The sequence below is a fragment of the Thalassophryne amazonica genome, chromosome 4 (assembly GCF_902500255.1).
Source record: "Thalassophryne amazonica chromosome 4, fThaAma1.1, whole genome shotgun sequence".
NCBI lineage: Eukaryota > Metazoa > Chordata > Actinopteri > Batrachoidiformes > Batrachoididae > Thalassophryne > Thalassophryne amazonica.
Window position 1 is genome coordinate 20605400 of NC_047106.1, and position 19782 is coordinate 20625181.

At 40.9% G+C, this 19782-nt stretch overlaps 1 protein-coding gene across 11 annotated transcripts in view; it reads left to right on the forward strand.

Annotated features, from left to right (window-relative positions):
- synrg (synergin, gamma) overlaps positions 1–12765 on the forward strand; it is a 128855-nt gene extending 116090 nt beyond the window's left edge. For 10 of the 11 annotated variants that reach the window (XM_034169183.1, XM_034169185.1, XM_034169186.1 and 7 more), the window contains one exon: positions 11686–12765. In XM_034169183.1, the coding sequence (XP_034025074.1) occupies positions 11686–11817 (132 nt within the window). In that variant the 3' untranslated portion in view covers positions 11818–12765. The remainder of the gene's footprint in view (positions 1–11685) is intronic. The other variant, XM_034169184.1, reaches the window with a different exon arrangement.
- The last annotated feature ends 7017 nt before the right edge of the window (positions 12766–19782 follow it).

The following is a 19782-nucleotide window of genomic DNA, read 5'->3' on the forward strand; positions in this document are numbered from 1 at the left end:
AACAAAATATTGTCCCAACCTGTTTGTGTACATCCCTTCCGTATTTGATTGATGTAATGCCGGAGTTGAAGGTACCTGTAAAAGTCGTCCTTATCCAAGTCAAACTCCTTCAGATTCTGAAAGCTCTTTAATGTCTGTTGATGTAAAAATGTGCAATATGCTGTTAAACCTTGCTCACTCCGTCTCAAATTTTATGTCCCAACTTTTAGGCAAGAAATCTTGGTCAAATGCACACCATCTCAAGACCTTCACGTCCTCTTTCAGATGATTCTGAGCTACTACTTTGTCCCACATCCTATGCTTGTATTGAAAATTTGTCTGATAAAGCACCTTCAATCTCCTTCCACCTAGCATTGTATTCTGGGTTGCACCAGCATATCAATGGCCTCAATTGAGCGGCAACATAATAATCTTTTAAGCATGGAAGAGCAATTCCATCCTTGTTTTTTGCCAATTGTAAACTTTGGTATCTGATTCTTGGCCTCTGTCCTTGCCAAATGAACCTCGAGATGTGCCTATCCCACTCTTGGAATTGTTTGTCAGATATACACTCAACAAAAATATAAACGCAACACTTTTGGTTTTGCTCCCATTTTGTATGAGATGAACTCAAAGATGTAAAACTTTTTCCACATACGATTGGTTACGCCAATCGGAGGTCACTAAAATTAACATTAAATCGGTGTGTAACTTTGCAAAAACAATGTCGGACTCTGTAGTTTTCTCTGGGCCCCTCCCCAATCGGACCGGGAGTGACATGTTTAGCCGCATGTTCTCCTTGAATTGCTGGCTGTCTGAGTGGTGTCCAAAAAATGAGGTGGGCTTCATAGATAATTGGCAAAGCTTCTGGGGAAAACCTGGTCTTGTTAGGCATCCATCCCACTTTGGATGGAGCAGCTCTCATTTCTAGAAATCTGGCCAATTTTCTTAAATCCTCCAAACCGTGACTATCCAGGGTTGGGACCAGGAAGCAGAGTTGTAGTCTTACACACCTCTCTGCAGCTTCTCTCCCCCTGCCATCCCCTCATTACCCCACCCCCGTAGAGACGGTGCCTGCTCCCAGACTACCAATAACCAGCAAAAATCTATTTAAGCATAAAAATTCAAAAAGAAAAAATAATATAGCACCTTCAAGTGCACCACAGACTAAAACAGTTAAATGTGGTCTATTAAACATTAGGTCTCTCTCTTCTAAGTCCCTGTTGGTAAATGATATAATAATTGATCAACATATTGATTTATTCTGCCTAACAGAAACCTGGTTACAGCAGGATGAATATGTTAGTTTAAATGAGTCAACACCCCCGAGTCACACTAACTGTCAGAATGCTCGTAGCACGGGCCGGGGCGGAGGATTAGCAGCAATCTTCCATTCCAGCTTATTAATTAATCAAAAACCCAGACAGAGCTTTAATTCATTTGAAAGCTTGTCTCTTAGTCTTGTCCATCCAAATTGGAAGTCCCAAAAACCAGTTTTATTTGTTATTATCTATCGTCCACCTGGTCGTTACTGTGAGTTTCTCTGTGAATTTTCAGACCTTTTGTCTGACTTAGTGCTTAGCTCAGATAAGATAATTATAGTGGGCGATTTTAACATCCACACAGATGCTGAGAATGACAGCCTCAACACTGCATTTAATCTATTATTAGACTCTATTGGCTTTGCTCAAAAAGTAAATGAGTCCACCCACCACTTTAATCATATCTTAGATCTTGTTCTGACTTATGGTATGGAAATAGAAGACTTAACAGTATTCCCTGAAAACTCCCTTCTGTCTGATCATTTCTTAATAACATTTACATTTACTCTGATGGACTACCCAGCAGTAGGGAATAAGTTTCATTACACTAGACGTCTTTCAGAAAGCGCTGTAACTAGGTTTAAGGATATGATTCCTTCTTTATGTTCTCTAATGCCATATACCAACACAGTGCAGAGTAGCTACCTAAACTCTGTAAGGGAGATAGAGTATCTCGTCAATAGTTTTACATCCTCATTGAAGACAACTTTGGATGCTGTAGCTCCTCTGAAAAAGAGAGCTTTAAATCAGAAGTGTCTGACTCCGTGGTATAACTCGCAAACTTGTAGCTTAAAGCAGATAACCCGTAAGTTGGAGAGGAAATGGCGTCTCACTAATTTAGAAGATCTTCACTTAGCCTGGAAAAAGAGTCTGTTGCTCTATAAAAAAGCCCTCCGTAAAGCTAGGACATCTTTCTACTCATCACTAATTGAAGAAAATAAGAACAACCCCAGGTTTCTTTTCAGCACTGTAGCCAGGCTGACAAAGAGTCAGAGCTCTATTGAGCTGAGTATTCCATTAACTTTAACTAGTAATGACTTCATGACTTTCTTTGCTAACAAAATTTTAACTATTAGAGAAAAAATTACTCATAACCATCCCAAAGACGTATCGTTATCTTTGGCTGCTTTCAGTGATGCCGGTATTTGGTTAGACTCTTTCTCTCCGATTGTTCTGTCTGAGTTATTTTCATTAGTTACTTCATCCAAACCATCAACATGTTTATTAGACCCCATTCCTACCAGGCTGCTCAAGGAAGCCCTACCATTATTTAATGCTTCGATCTTAAATATGATCAATCTATCTTGTTAGTTGGCTATGTACCACAGGCTTTTAAGGTGGCAGTAATTAAACCATTACTTAACAAGCCATCACTTGACCCAGCTATCTTAGCTAATTATAGGCCAATCTCCAACCTTCCTTTTCTCTCAAAAATTCTTGAAAGGGTAGTTGTAAAACAGCTAACTGATCATCTGCAGAGGAATGGTCTATTTGAAGAGTTTCAGTCAGGTTTTAGAATTCATCATAGTACAGAAACAGCATTAGTGAAGGTTACAAATGATCTTCTTATGGTCTCGGACAGTGGACTCATCTCTGTGCTTGTTCTGTTAGACCTCAGTGCTGCTTTTGATACTGTTGACCATAAAATTTATTACAGAGATTAGAGCATGCCATAGGTATTAAAGGCACTGCGCTGCAGTGGTTTGAATCATATTTGTCTAATAGATTACAATTTGTTCATGTAAATGGGGAATCTTCTTCACAGACTAAAGTTAATTATGGAGTTCCACAAGGTTCTGTGCTAGGACCAATTTTATTCACTTTATACATGCTTCCCTTAGGCAGTATTATTAGATGGTATTGCTTAAATTTTCATTGTTACGCAGATGATACCCAGCTTTATCTATCCATGAAGCCAGAGGACACACACCAATTAGCTAAACTGCAGGATTGTCTTACAGACATAAAGACATGGATGACCTCTAATTTCCTGCTTTTAAACTCAGATAAAACTGAAGTTATTGTACTTGGCCCCACAAATCTTAGAAACATGGTGTCTAACCAGATCCTTACTCTGGATGGCATTACCCTGACCTCTAGTAATACTGTGAGAAATCTTGGAGTCATTTTTGATCAGGATATGTCATTCAAAGCGCATATTAAACAAATATGTAGGACTGCTTTTTTGCATTTACGCAATATCTCTAAAATCAGAAAGGTCTTGTCTCAGAGTGATGCTGAAAAACTAATTCATGCATTTATTTCCTCTAGGCTGGACTATTGTAATTCATTATTATCAGGTTGTCCTAAAAGTTCCCTAAAAAGCCTTCAGTTAATTCAAAATGCTGCAGCTAGAGTACTGACGGGGACTAGAAGGAGAGAGCATATCTCACCCATATTGGCCTCTCTTCATTGGCTTCCTGTTAATTCTAGAATAGAATTTAAAATTCTTCTTCTTACTTATAAGGTTTTGAATAATCAGGTCCCATCTTATCTTAGGGACCTCGTAGTACCATATCACCCCAATAGAGCGCTTCGCTCTCAGACTGCAGGCTTACTTGTAGTTCCTAGGGTTTGTAAGAGTAGAATGGGAGGCAGAGCCTTCAGCTTTCAGGCTCCTCTCCTGTGGAATCAGCTCCCAATTCAGATCAGGGAGACAGACACCCTCTCTACTTTTAAGATTAGGCTTAAAACTTTCCTTTTTGCTAAAGCTTATAGTTAGGGCTGGATCAGGTGACCCTGAACCATCCCTTAGTTATGCTGCTATAGACGTAGACTGCTGGGGGGTTCCCATGATGCACTGTTTCTTTCTCTTTTTGCTCTGTATGCACCACTCTGCATTTAATCATTAGTGATCGATCTCTGCTCCCCTCCACAGCATGTCTTTTTCCTGGTTCTCTCCCTCAGCCCCAACCAGTCCCAGCAGAAGACTGCCCCTCCCTGAGCCTGGTTCTGCTGGAGGTTTCTTCCTGTTAAAAGGGAGTTTTTCCTTCCCACTGTAGCCAAGTGCTTGCTCACAGGGGGTCGTTTTGACCGTTGGGGATTTACATAATTATTGTATGGCCTTGCCTTACAATATAAAGCGCCTTGGGGCAACTGTTTGTTGTGATTTGGCGCTATATAAAAAAATTGATTGATTGATTGATTGATTGATACACAGTATCACCATTTCCCTCAAATATTGTTCACAAACCAGTCTAAATCTGTGATAGTGAGCACTTCTCCTTTGCTGAGATAATCCATCCCACCTCACAGGTGTGCCATATCAAGATGCTGATTAGACACCATGATTAGTGCACAGGTGTGCCTTAGACTGTCCACAATAAAAGGCCACTCTGAAAGGTGCAGTTTTGTTTTATTGGGGGGGGATACCAGTCAGTATCTGGTGTGACCACCATTTGCCTCATGCAGTGCAACACATCTCCTTCGCATAGAGTTGATCAGGTTGTCAATTGTGGCCTGTGGAATGTTGGTCCACTCCTCTTCAATGGCTGTGCGAAGTTGCTGGATATTGGCAGGAACTGGTACACGCTGTCGTATACGCCGGTCTAGAGCATCCCAAACATGCTCAATGGGTGACATGTCCGGTGAGTATGCCGGCCATTCAAGAACTGGGACATTTTCAGCTTCCAAGAATTGTGTACAGATCCTTGCAACATGTGGCCGTGCATTATCCTGCTGCAACATAAGGTGATGTTCTTGGATGTATGGCACAACAATGGGCCTCAGGATCTCGTCACGGTATCGCTGCATTCAAAATGCCATCAATAAAATGCACCTGTGTTCTTCATCCATAACAGACGCCTGCCCATACCATAACCCCACCGCCACCATGGGCCACTCGATCCACAACATTGACATCAGAAAACCGCTCACCCACACAACGCCACACATGCTGTCTGCCATCTGCCCTGGAAAGTGTGAACCGGGATTCATCCATGAAGAGAACACCTCTCCAACGTGCCAAACACCAGCGAATGTGAGCATTTGCCCACTCAAGTTGGTTACGACGGCCAACCGGAGTCAGGTCGAGACCCCGATGAGGACGACGAGCATGCAGATGAGCTTCCCTGAGACGGTTTCTGACAGTTTGTGCAGAAATTCTTTAGTTATGCAAACCGATTGTTTCAGCAGCTGTCCGAGTGGCTGGTCTCAGACGATCTTGGAGGTGAACATGCTGGATGTGTAGGTCCTGGGCTGGTGTGGTTACACGTGGTCTGCGGTTGTGAGGCTGGTTGGATGTACTGCCAAATTCTCTGAAACGCCTTTGGAGACGGCTTATGGTAGAGAAATGAACATTCAATACACGAGCAACAGCTCTGGTTGACATTCCTCCTGTCAGCATGCCAATTGCACGCTCCCTCAAATCTTGCAACATCTGTGGCATTGTGCTGTGTGATAAAACTGCACCTTTCAGAGTGGCCTTTTATTGTGGGCAGTCTAAGGCACACCTGTGCACTAATCATGGTGTCTAATCAGCATCTTGATATGGCACACCTGTGAGGTGGGATGGATTATCTCAGCAAAGGAGAAGTGCTCACTATCACAGATTTAGACTGGTTTGTGAACAATATTTGAGGGAAATGGTGATATTGTGTATGTGGAAAAAGTTTTAGATCTTTGAGTTCATCTCATACAAAATGGGAGCAAAACCAAAAGTGTTGCGTTTATATTTTTGTTGAGTGTATCTAGTGGAAGGGGTTGAAAGAGATACAACAATTTCGGTAATATAACCATGTTGACCAATTCCACCCGTGATCCAAAACTGAGAAAAGGTATAAGATTCCATCTCTCTATGTCACCAGTACATCATCAGTGAATAGCGAAATAGTTTGTTCTCCCCCCTTCATTGCTATTCCTTTAATATTGTTGTCCTGAATGGTCCATTGGCTCAGGGGCTCAATAAAAATTGCAAACAAGACGGCTGAGTGGACAGCCCTGTCTTGTTCCTCGTTCAAATGTCCAGGGATTAGATCCAGCCCCATTAATTTTAATTCTTGCCATTGGATTATCATAACAAAAATTAAATTGTAGATCATTGTTATTGTCCATGTCATCATCCAGGAAAAAAACAGTTGCTTGCTGACATAGTTAGATGCATGCTCGAACAGGGGTCCAATAAATAAGATCCGGCTTCATTCCCAGCAAATAGCACCTCAAACCGATAATAAGAGAGCACAGTCAATCAGCCAGAACTAACAGCACACAAATCACTAATTCTCAGCAGTAAAGCAACAGAATAACAGACAGGATATTAATGTGGTTGTCGGCAACTTCACTAACAGACCCAGAATTCAGATATGGTGAGACTATGGCCTTCTCCATTGTTGGTAACAAAATTAAGATTGGGAGGAAAAAATGGATCAGTAAAACACTAATGTGTTAACTATACAAAAGGGAAAACATATGGGTTTTTAATCAGGACTTAAATGACTCTAGAGAATCAGACTGGTTTATCTGAGCAGACAGATTGTTTCACAGAACAGCTGCATGGTAAGAGAAAGCTCTGGATTGCTGACTTCTTTTTAACCTTTGGAACACAAAATAGTCCTGCCTTCTGAGAACGCAGAACACAGGCCGGGACATAAATTTTAATTAGGTTTGCCAGATAGGGAAGCGCTAGTCCATGAAGGATTCTGTAAGTTCGTAACAAAACTTTAAAATCTGACCTCGCGGGGACAGGAAGCCGGTGAAGAGAGGCCAGAATTGGGGCACTATGGTCAAACGTTCTGTTTCTAATCAAAATTCTAACAGCAGAGTTTTGAACCAATTGGAGACCTCTAATGCTGGACTGCAGTATGTCACAGAATAAGACGTTACACTAACCCAAACTAGGAGAGAAAAAGGCATGGATCAAAGTCTGTATGTCCGACATAGCTGGGAAAGGATGTTACAATGTCACAATGTTAAAAATGTGGTAAAAGCAGTCCTAGTGATTTCTCTAATCTTTAGGTCAAAGGACAGTGTGGAATCAAAGGTCACCCCAAAGTTTTTCACTTTATCACTATGATCTATAATATATGACTCCAAGGTTAACATTAGCTGGTTAAACTCATGCTTGTGTCTCACAGGACCGATGTCCATCATCTCTGTCTTGTCAGAATTTAAAATGAAGACATTGCTGGACATCCAGTTTTTCAGTGAAGCCAGTTAGTCCTCCAAAGTCTTCAGCCACCTTGACACTTGCACAAATTTGATCCCCGCACTGGCGTGCAATCTTGAGTGCCAATGAGTAAACTGTTGTTAACTGTGCATGAACTGTGCATGGCTGCGTGCCATTTCGCAAAGAAAATGTTCAGAATTTCTGGCATGTATTAATTTCATGTCACTTGTGTGAAGTAGTCATGAACATTGTGCAAGCTATTCGAAAACACTGTGTGTCAATGTGTCCAAGGCATCTGAACCTAAAATTAGATTATGACGAGATGTTACATCTATAGTAAACATAACTTTACAGATGCATTATATAACTCATAAGAAAGAATGAAAATGCAACTGTTTTACCAGTCCATTACAATATATATGTTATAAATAATTACCTTTGAGACAAGATTTCAAATGCGTTCTCCACCGCATGACGCGCACGAGACAACTTGTAGCTGTCGTTCATTTCTCTGTGATTCTGGGACTGATGAAAGAATGGTTTCATCAGCCAAGTTCTGAGAGCAAATGAGTCATTGGCTGCAAAAATATTTTTTATATAGCGTGCCTTCAAGTGGGACGAAGCGTGGCCTATTGGCACGACGAATTGCGTAGCAGTGCAGGGATCAAATTCTTGCAAGTGTCAAGGTGCCTTTTAGTGTGTGTGCGATTATCTGCAGTTCTCAGCATGTACAGCTGAGTGTCATCAGCATAACAAAGAAAAGCAATCCCAAATCTTCACAGAGTGTGCCCAAGGTTTTTGAGGAAGAAACCTCACGCAGACCAGATTCAGATGGGTGACCAGCTGCTTTGGCCATGCTAACTCAGTTTATTTGTCTAATCCATCACCGCTGCACACTGGGGCCCACTGCACTCTTGTAGAAGGAAATTCAAGGCAAATGAGAGAAAAAAAAGAGGCAAAAGTCCACACATTACGCTCAGATTAGGCTTCCAAACACAAAACGCCCATTTCGGAAAAGATAGTGTAGAACCAGCTTGGCTGCGTGGTGGTGGCTAAGTGGTTAATAGTGGTTGCTTTCAAAACAGAAGATTCCAGGTTGAAAACTGCCTGTGCTCCATGATTAGAACTAGCATTTTGTTAATATTTAAGATGGAGCAACTGGGGCAGTGTGACATCCATCTTAGAGATCCTGTCATCTAGACTAACCTATCCTGTCAGTGGTGGTCCTTCTAGCTCCCAAAGTATTTGTTTCAGTGCGTCCATGTTTGTAATGTTCTATTTATAGCAGCAGTGTTATTATCACTGCTGCACAGGTAAACTCTTAACAAGCTGACGTGAGAAAGAATGAAGAGTGGAGGTTTGTGAAAGAAAGGACAAAGTATTATAGCCTTTATTTTGCACACGCTCTGTCCAGCGTTACCAGCTGCAGCAGTTATCAAGTGCTACACGTGTGAGGAGAGAAGTAGGACATGGCTCAAAAGCAAGAAATCATACAGTGAGCGTACGAGACAAGTGGAAACGGTGTCATTGTGTTTGTGTGAGAACTGTCGTCTTCCACATGCACTGCAGACTGCATGTAGGCAGGTGTGTTTGACATAATGGTGTGCTGTGGGGTTTTTGAATGCAGTTGTTGCTTCATGCATGCGTCTCCTTCTGCGTGGGAGGCTGTGATTCAGCGCACATGACTCATGCCTCTCTGGCTCCAGCTCTGGTGTTTCACCAGGGATACAAGCTCTTAAACTGCACATCGCTCATTAGCATCCTGATTGCACACGCGCTGCTTCATCTGAGTCCTGAGAAAATTCAAATATTGCAGTGGGCGTAGTATCGCCATATTTTCTAAACTGCTATTCAGACATTTTATGTGGGAGAGCCACAAAAGTTATTACAACAGATTCAACTAAATGAGAGCTGAGTCAAAAGCAACATTGCAATGGATCAGATAAATAAATATAAAAAAGACAAAATATTTGCTCCTTCTATAATTTTTCCCTAAAGATAGATTGGTTTAGACGCATTTTAAAGAAGTTTTAAACAGCTGTAAATAGATTCTTATTGAATATTTAATTGTCTGTAAACCAGAAGTAAAATATCTTAAACTGGAATTACTTTGTTTTTAAGTCTTGCCTCTCACTTAATGTACTCGTATGCTGGAATAGGCAACACGCATGTGCGTGTTGAAGTCTTTCTGCCTTTCTTTCTCCGGTTCAGCCTCATTCCTGCTTTTCTTTGAGATGTTATTTCCATCAAAATGTTTAGCACTGCCTCCTTGAAGCCCTCCACTTTGAGTCGACACTGTTGATGAATTCATGAGATGGAACTCTCCACGCCTCAGTGCCCTTCTGACCTGATTGGTGTAATGGAGGAGAACAAGACAACAAACACCAAGACTTGTTCATATCATGTTAAAACCACGTATCTTTAGGTTTTAGCTAAATTAGCAATTTTGCTTGTTTGCGATTGTAAAGGACAGTGGTCACTAACTGTGTGAAAATTTGGGTTTGAACAGTCAGCGAGTGTCTAATCATGTGTGCGTCACTTAGTATCAACTCGATTTATTTAACATCTATTTATAAAGTGCTTTCCAAGCAACTATCATTTGTGTACTATAACGAGACAGGAAACTAAACACATCGGCACCTGAAAAATAATCCAGTTATAACCAATTATTTTAAACTAGCCCATTGCCCGTGGGGATCCACAGGCTCTACATTGCTGCCAAAGGTGCACCAACAAATTATTGAGCAAAGGGTGTGAATACATATGTACATGGAATTTCTTAGTTTTTTTTAAATAAATCAGCAAATAAAAAAAAAAGAAAAACTTTCATGTTATTATGGGATGTTGTGTAGTAGAATTTTGAGGGAAAAATGAATTCACTCCATTTGGGATAAGGCTGTAAGATAACAAAAAGTGAAAAAAGTAAAGCACTATGAATACTTAACAGATATATATCACTTTTCCCACTTTTTGTTATGCTCCTTCAGTTGCTCCCTTGTTTTCACTCAGAGTTGCCACAGCATATCCGAGTTGGATCTGCATGTTGAATTGGCACAAGTTTTACTATGCCGGATGCCCTTCCTGATCTAACTCCATATGGAGAAATGTCGCAGGCGTGAGGTTTGAACCAGAAACCTTCTGCACTAAAACCAAAAACAGAATTAATTTAAAATCAGTTGATTCATTTATTAATTAAATACCTTGAAAAAGATATGATTTAAAACCTTTAGCTTTGCTTGTGTAATATCAGCAGTTGTTCAAATCAAGTTGGAGCCTGAAACTATAAGGCTCAGCAACCTGTCGACTATTTCTTCACCCTGCTGTGTGTCAAGTACAATCTGGAGTGAGGACTAAAAATAACCTTTCCCCTAATGTGTCTGATATTGGCCCGATGGCGTGTTGGTGCTTATCCCTTAATACTGTAGCATAACGCCAATGAGAGTCAATTACTCTTCTTGGAGAATGCACCAGTTCGTCACAGGCTACTTCCTTAGTCAAGACCACTACCAAGTTATAGCTGGGTCGGTTGAAGTGGCTTGTCCAAGGACACAGTGGTACCATGGCCAGGAATTGAACCCAAGTCTACATCATGGTAGTCCAACTCCTTATCCCACTGAGCTATTTGCTCTGTGAGGTAGCATAGTCAGTCTCATTTTTTCAGTACAACCAGAGCCTACAAAATTTCCTTCAGTCTCTTAATTTTAAGATTTTGTTTGGGATACCAGATTATCTATCAGTTGCTTGGAAAAGAGTTTCTAATACAAACATAAGTAACTGTGACATAGTGTATAAATGTAGTCCAAATTTCCCTCCTGATTATTTAGTATCTGTATACAGACTACTCTGTATCGCAGCCGTGAACCAGAAACTAAAACGTTTCCAGCCTTCAGGCTCTGAAAGCTAAAATTGTAATATTTAAAGGCGACAGAGTCGTTGTGTAAAATGCGACGGCTGTAATTAAATATCTTCAACGAGAGCGAGTCGGACAGATTAGGGAATGAAAATGCATTCTAGAGCTACAGCCCCAGGGAACGTCGCAGTACGAGCTGAATGCTTAATTAATTTGTTAATAAACACTCACCGGTGCAGATTCGTTTCCTCCGATTTCTCGCTTCTTTATTTATTTCTTTTGTATATATGCATTTGTAATGGCTTCTCTCTTTTTTGGTCTGTATGTCTGTATTGTATTTAAAGCAATGTGACATTTTGCAGTAATGTACCGACCGTCATAATCGCCCTCATTCAATCATTTAATAATATTTAAATTTTTCACTTTGACAGGCGTTCAATTCTGAGACAGACAACTTCAAGCTGCTGTATGGCGGACACCAGTACCACGCCAGCTGTGCCAATTTCTGGATTAACTGTGTGGAGCCCAAACCTCCAGGCCTCATCCTGCCTGACCTGCTCTGAGCGAGAGCTGAGGCTGCCATGGCAACGAGCACGAGGCAAACGACATCAGATAAGTCGAGCGGCTGGGCGCCTCGCACTGTGTGGGCTCTGACCTTGAGCTGTGGCTTAGCGCTGTGAAGGATGTTTAAAGTCACTGGATCCTCCCTTATTTATCCATCTGAACACTTTCTCCTGCTGCCGCACTTTGATCCTCAGCCTGTGTTCACGATCGAACGTGGGGCCTCATTTATCAAGACGCACATGGAAATATGATCGTCTGCAGATACAGAAAAGGTGAAAATTATGTATGCCATTCATTTTGAAACTCAGGAGGGATCAATACAAATCACACATATTGAGAAATATGAAATATACATTCTGGCATTATCGTTATGTAAACTGTAAATGTGACTTAAATAATTCAGTTCACATTCAGTTTTTCCATCTTAATCATATTCAGACATCAGCATTCAAGCCTCTCAGTTCTCTGCTCATCTTATAGGAGCAGACTTTTTTAAATAAAGAAAATTATTTTATTTGAATATTTCTAGTAACATTATATATAGGTAGATCCTCATTTCTTTTTTTTTTTTTTCATCCACATTGACACACTGCCAGTTTTAAGACTGCCATTTTTGGCATTATATTCTGTTGCACCACACATTCTCTGTCTTGCAGCAGTGTAAGCTAGTTCAAGGGGCAGCTCATGTTTTAAGGGTATTTGATGCTACTTACGGTTGCAGATATATCTGACATTTAAAGGTCTAGACCCGAAATATGAGACAGCCAAGCTGGCCACATTTCTTCAAACATTTTGTACCATTAATTTACTGACAAGGAAGTTGATGGAGTTGTCGTGTTGCTATTTTGGGTATACATTGTCTTTCATTGCCCTGTTAAGTGCCATGGAGTAACTTCCTAAACCAGTTATTCAAAAAAAAAAAAAGATTTCTCTCAAACACAGTTTGTGAAAAGATGAGTAAAACTTGATTGCTAACTGTGTTTTAATATGACTAGGTTTGTAAAAACTGAACATCTCCTTCAAATGCACAAAATGGAAGCACCACCTGTAGGATATTCACAACAGTGCTTTTCATGTCACTAAATTATCATGAAGCAAAGATGACTTCATATGTTCCACAGAGTGTGGTAAGGTGGACCAACTCAGAAGGTTTTGTCTTTCAAACACTGGCCACCACTTCCTGAAGGGCACTGCACCCTTCTGGATTCAGGACAAGGCACTACGATGAAGTCTCAGCTGCCTAGCAAATTTGCAGCTTCATTTTTCAGATTTAAAAAAAAAACTGGAAATTTGGACAATACTTCCAGAGATGTATAAAGGCTTTTCACAGTTGCAGAAGACTTTTGCAATAGTAGAATTCCAGTATGGTTTAGGTCCACTTCCAGAAGTTAACATCATATACAACACAGAACACATGCAAAAGTTTGGGCACCCCTGATAATTTTCATGATTTTCCTTTATAAATTATTGGTTGTCTGGATCATAAATTTCAATTAAATATATCATATAGACAAACACACTGATATTTGAGAAGTGAAATGAAGTTTTGAGGATTTACAGAAAGTGTGCAATAATTATTTAAACAAAATTGGGCAGGTGCATACATTTGGGCACCCTTGTCATTTTATTGATTTGAATACATTTAGCACTAATTATTGGAACACAAAATTGGTTTAGTAACCTCATTGACCCTTGACCTCCTTACACAGGTGAATCCAATCATGAGAAAGGGTATTTAGGGTGGCCATTTGCAAATGTTTCCCCTCTTTGCATCTCTTCTAATGAGTGGCAACATGGGAGCCTCTAAACAACTCTCAAATGACCTGAAAACAAAGATTGTTCAACATCATGGTTTAGAGGAAGGATACAAAAAGCTGTCTCAGAGATTTCAGCTATCAGTTTCCACTGTAAGGAACATAGTGAGGAAGTGGAAGACCGCAGGCACAGTACTAGTTAAGGCTAGTGGCAGGCCAAGAAAAATCTCAGGTAAGCTGAAGCGAAGGATGGTGAAAACAGTCACAGTCAACATACAGACCTGCTGCAAAGACCTACAACATGATCTTGCTGCAGATACTGTCTCTGTGCATCGCTCAACTATACAGCACACTTTGCACAAGGAGATGCTGTATGATGCTGTAATGCAGAGGAAGCCTTTTCTGCGTACACACCACAAACAGATTAGCTTGAGGTATGCTGAAGCACATTTGGACAAGGCAGCTTAAGTCTAGAATAAGGTGCTGTGTACTGATGAAACTAAAATTTAGTTATTTGGATATAAGGGGTGGTATGTATGGCTGAAAAAGAACATGGCATTCTAAGAAAAACATTTGCTACCTACAGTAAAATTTGGAGGTGGTTCCATCATGCTGTGGGGCTGTGTGGCCAGTGCAGGTACTGGGAATCTTGTTAAAGTTTAGGGTCACATGGATTCCAGTCAATATCAGCAGATTCTTGAGAACAATGTTCATGAATCAGTGACAAAGTTGAAGTTGCGCCGGGGCTGGATCTTTCAACAAGACAACGACCCTAAACACTGTTCAAAATCTACTAAAGCATTCATGCAGAGGAACAAGTACTACATTCTGGAATGGGCATCTTAGACCCCAGACCTGAATATGATTGAAAATCTGTGGTGTGATTTTAAGTGGGTGGTTCATGCTCGCAAACCAACAAACCTGACTGAACTGGAGATGTTTTGTAAAGAAGAATGGTCCAAAATACCTTCAACCAGAATCCAGACTCTCATTGGAAGCTATAGGAAGCATTTAGAGGCTGTTATTTCTGCAAAAGGAGGATCTACTAAATATTGATGTGTTTTTTTCTGTTGGGGTGCCCAAATTTGTGCACCTGCCTAATTTTGTATAAAGAATTATTGCACACTTTCTGTAAATCCTATAAACTTCATTTCACTTCTCAAATATCACTGTTTGTCGGCTATATGATATATTTAACTGAAATTGCTGATCCAAACAACCAATGATTGATAAAGGAAAAACATGAAAATTATCAGAGGTGCCCAAACTTTTGCATACAACTGTGTACTTCAAAATGGAAGTGTATCTGTGCCAAGCACAACACATGATGTGTGCTGTCTGCACACATTCCAAGCATGACCTGCTGATTTGCATAAATGTTTTTTTAATAAACTATGTTGTGATTCTAGTGCACGTGTAATCTGCAGCGTTGCAAATGGTGCAGTTTGCCAGCAGCTGCAGAAATTGTAAACATTCTTCATCTTGAGAGAAACTAAATAATTACCATCCAGTTTGTTTAATTTACAAAGTTTGCTTCACACTCTGAAATTTCCTAAAATTACAAAATGACCAGAGCGACATTAATCGTGTGTTTATGGAAGATGATCATGATCAGCCTTATCCCACTCATTAACGATGCCTGCCATCATTTTTCACCTTCACAGTATATTTAAGCTCACAGGTCAGCGTTCCTGCACAAGCACATTCTATGTAAGCCTGTATTCATACGTCTCCACGTCTTGGCAGGAAGTGGTGTTTGCATCTTTGACACTGTATTTTCTTTTCGCTAACGATAAATGAGGCCCTGTGTTTGTCTGGCTTCAAAGTACATGTTCTGTTTGTCCTTTAGGTCAGCCGCATCAGTGTAAACATATTTCTGATGACTGCTTACCAGATGATTTTCACTCTTCAGTGACTTGTTTTAATAGAAAACTACAAAATCACTTGTCGCTTCTTGTCCTTCGACAAAGAATGTGTTCTCGCTTCTCTTTCATCTGACTGAAGCTGAGCAATGTTTTCCCGAGTTTTTACACCACACAACTTGTATATAACTTGGGGATTGGGGATGGGGGTGTTAAAGTCATCACATGACTTGCAGCGTGAGCCCTAGGACTCGTATTTAACTCTGTGGCACTTGGTATAACTCAGTTGGGACTCAGACTTGAAAATTCTACTGAGTTGCGCCGAGTTCCTGGAAATTTTTAGTGCTTTTGAAACAGACTTTATCCGACGTTCCCCCCCCCCGAGTTCTGCTGAGTTCCAGCTTGAGTGATAATACAACTTAAGGCGATTCTCTACTCGGGGAAACTCTGCGCCAAACTGGGCCACGTGTTGGAGCTGCTTTACTGTACTTGAATTACTTTTGATGCTGTTTGGCTGTTGTTGGTTGTAATGTGTTTTCAAAATTTTAACATTTAAACCTTGACTGTGATGCTGAAGGCAGATAGACGTTTTTACGAATTATGTTAACCGAATGTCTTTTGCACTGTCGGAAGGAGACTTGATGTTCTTCATTATTTAAATAAGATATTTTCTGTGTTGTTCTGTCTTGATATTTTTGGCGTGAACTGAGATGTGATTGGTCGATGTTGCAGTTGATGTAAATAAAAATAAACTGTCACAAACTGTCGTCGTAGCTGAGCACTCTTTGTGTTGTAACTGTCAGTTAAACCGGCTTTACTTGGCCAGAGCTTCTGTGCGAGTGTGACACTATTGGAGCTTTGGAACAGAAGTGTTTTCATTTGGCTCGTCTTTGATCTCTCAGTTCCAATTCCAAATGGAGAAAGGCTGCTTCATTTTCCTCCGTAATGTACTTTCTCTGAGGCCGGAGAAGCTTCGTCTTCATTGCTTTTGGACAAAAGGGGAAAAAAAAATTTCTTTTTCCATGCGCCTTCAGGGCCAGCACCAGTGGTTGAGCTCAGCTAATCACATCACACGTCTGGAGGCTCGGCAAAGGCAGTCTCATTATCGCCGGTACACTCGTGTTCAGGTGCGTTCCCCAACATCCATTTTTATCTCCGGCTGTTCTCTTAATTCATTTCCTAGAGAAAATGAATTCCTCTCGGCTCGCAGAGGACACCAGGATGACAGAAAATGACACATGCTGAATTCAATTAATGGATGAGGCCGTGTGATTTAAAAACATGGGAGGAGTCTTCACCGTTATTGTCTGTGAGGAAGTTGGAAGATTTAAAATGACATATAAACATCATATTTCAAAAAAGCAGCTTGGTACTATAATTTATGAAACATCTATGTTCACCTGCTCCTCCCAGCTTGTTGGCTTGAATCCCACTAAACCTGATATGAGGATGACAGTCAACCCCAAATTTGCCCTTAGAGTTTTACAAATTGGTCAAGATAATCAGCCTCGCAGATAAAAAGATCCTACCTCCCACCCACTGATGTCCATTTAACATGACACACATATATGTGCGTGAATTCTATAATTTCCCAGGTGAGGTGAAATTGGCCAATTGACAATCAGTGGGGTCATTGCGGTGAAAAGTCAAAATTTGAGGTTTTCACTCCAGTTTGCGCCAAACTTGGCATATACAGTAGTGTTCAGAATAATAGTAGTGCTATGTGACTAAAAAGATTAATCCAGGTTTTGAGTATATTTCTTATTGTTACATGGGATACAAGGTACCAGTAGATTCTCACAAATCCAACAAGACCAAGCATTCATGATATGCACACTCTTAAGGCTATGAAATTGGGCTATTAGTTAAAAAAAAAAAAAGTAGAAAAGGGGGTGTTCATGATAATGAGGTGCAAACTGGCACTCTGAAAATTCACTTCTAACAGGATTTTGACCTTAAAATTTTTTTCCAAGGTAAAAATTTGTGGAATTGGACACTAGTGTTGGTGGAGGTTTGTGCTCTACGAGTGCAGTGTTCTAGTTTTTTGTGTGTGTTTGCATTTTGTTTTGTTTCTGCTCTGAAGTACCTGCTGTAACACTGTAGCCCCGAGATATCAAAAGTTCCACAACTTTTGATATCTCGGGGTGTGTCTTTCTGTGCATGTAACCTGGAGGGCAAGTTGCGCCCAGATTGTAGATTGTAGGATGGAACCAAACTCCCAAAGATTTTTGATGTTCCTAATTAGCACGAGTGTCCTGACTTTTCCTGATACGTGGTGATCTGTACCGACGTGCTGCTCGAGAAGACTCGCCTTCAAACTCTCCCAGGTGTCAGAGCTACTTTCAAAGACAACATTGGATAAAAGGCTACGTGCATGCCTTTGCTACTATCAGAGGGCACTATAATCAGAGAGGCAGTTTTTGCGGGACAAAAGAATTGGAGTTTTTTTTTATATATATCATCTTGTACTTAGATGGACAAAATAATAAGGGAAAGACATGACAGAAGCATTGGCTTCACCAGTGGAGTCTGACCAGAAATATTCCTCACTTTTCCAGGTGAAATACTGCAGACAAATAGAGTCAAGCCTCTCGCGCTGACAATTCTGTGCTACCGTGTTCATTCCATCAATCACTTGAGACTGTTCAGAAACCCGAGTCATTGTTTAATGCTGCACAGAGACCTCGCACTTTCAGGAACGACTCGCTTAACTGCCGCCAGACGCTATTAGCTGAAGTCTCGCGCCTCTTGTTGCAAATCAAAACGATCTAATGTAAAATTTAATTGCCTTTACATGAAGTGCTCACAGTCGTTATTACAGCATTTTAAAGCCGCCCTCTGGGACGCCTTAGGATTCAGAGTGCCTTTAGCAGCATACTGACATGCAGCGGCTGCTCTCATGCTAGCAGCTGTGAAAACAGACAAGTTCTGCATGTTTTCAATCATGTCTGATGCAGCTGCAGAATGTTTCTCTGGTCAATTTGATAGAAGCCCAACGGCAGGAGTGACGCATTTTCAGGTGGTAGTGAGTGTCAGTCTGTGCCTCACTTTCAAATATGAGAATGACTGGGACAAGTTTGATTACAATATTATGTAAAATATACATTAAAGGGGGTTTTCATTTAAATGGCCACAAAATCTGTAATATGAATCAGATCTAGGTCAAACTGTGTCAGTCGATAAAGGATACCATCCTACATAACACTCAAATATGAAAGAAACTGTCTTTTGAAACTGAATTTTTGAACATTCATTCAATGTTAAAGGATATAGATTTTTCGTGACTTTGACTCATGAAAATTGAATCAGTTCTTGCCTTTCAGGATATGACTGCTCTGTAAGAATTTCATAATTTATGAAGAATTGTGGCTTCCAGGCTGTTCCCAAACAAACAAACAAACAGGGGCGAGAACATGACACCACCCAACATTGTTGGCGAAGGTAATTAGAGCTGAAGCATAGCATGACTAAGACTTATGCACGGTACTGTAATTATGTGTATGTAGATGAATTAGTGTTGATGAATGAACACTGATCTATACACTAAGGTTGCTTGGTTGCACTGGAAAAAAATTAACTGCAGCAAGTCTGACTTTGAAGAAACACAGTAACAGCGCAGCCCTCATTAGCATGCAGACCTCTGCTGAAAGCAGTTCCAGATCTGGTTCCCTGCAGTTCCACAAAACAGTTTCTGAAATATAACATTAATAACTCTACGATCTGCACCAAAATCCTCACCTGGGTCTAATGGGTTTAACCTTTGGTTAAATCAATAATGCGATTTGCAGGTAATGTTCTTAAAAATGGAAAAGCTGTGGGTGGGTGTCTCTCACTCTGAGTGGAGTTTTGTGTCACTGTGTGAATTATTAAAGATGACAATTTGACCCCCAGAGGAGCTCCATCCGTTTACCACACACACACACACACACCTGAAATGCGTGTGCGAGACACACGGGTCACCGGCTTCGTGTGGGTCGGATCCCAGGTCGTGCACGAGCCGGGGCCGATGCTCAGGATGATGCAAACAGCTCCGCTCCCTGCTTTGACGATAGATAACATCCTGCTGCTGGTGAAGGTTGTGTTTACTTTTAGTGCTCGACTTTTCCTCAGGAAGTGTGCAGATGTGCCAACACTAACGGAGCAAAGAAAGCGAGGCGAAATGTGTGTGTGTGTGTGAGAGAGACATACAATGTGGAGCCGTCACTCCTGCCTCCCCGTCGTGGTGCCGGTCTGTCATCAGCCAGGCTTCGTCCCCGTGGGTAATGAAATTCTTTGTGGCGACGGCTTTGGACGTCCCTCAGAAGTGCGGGCTCAAGACAAATGGCACTCATAAATATCTGCCTGCTTC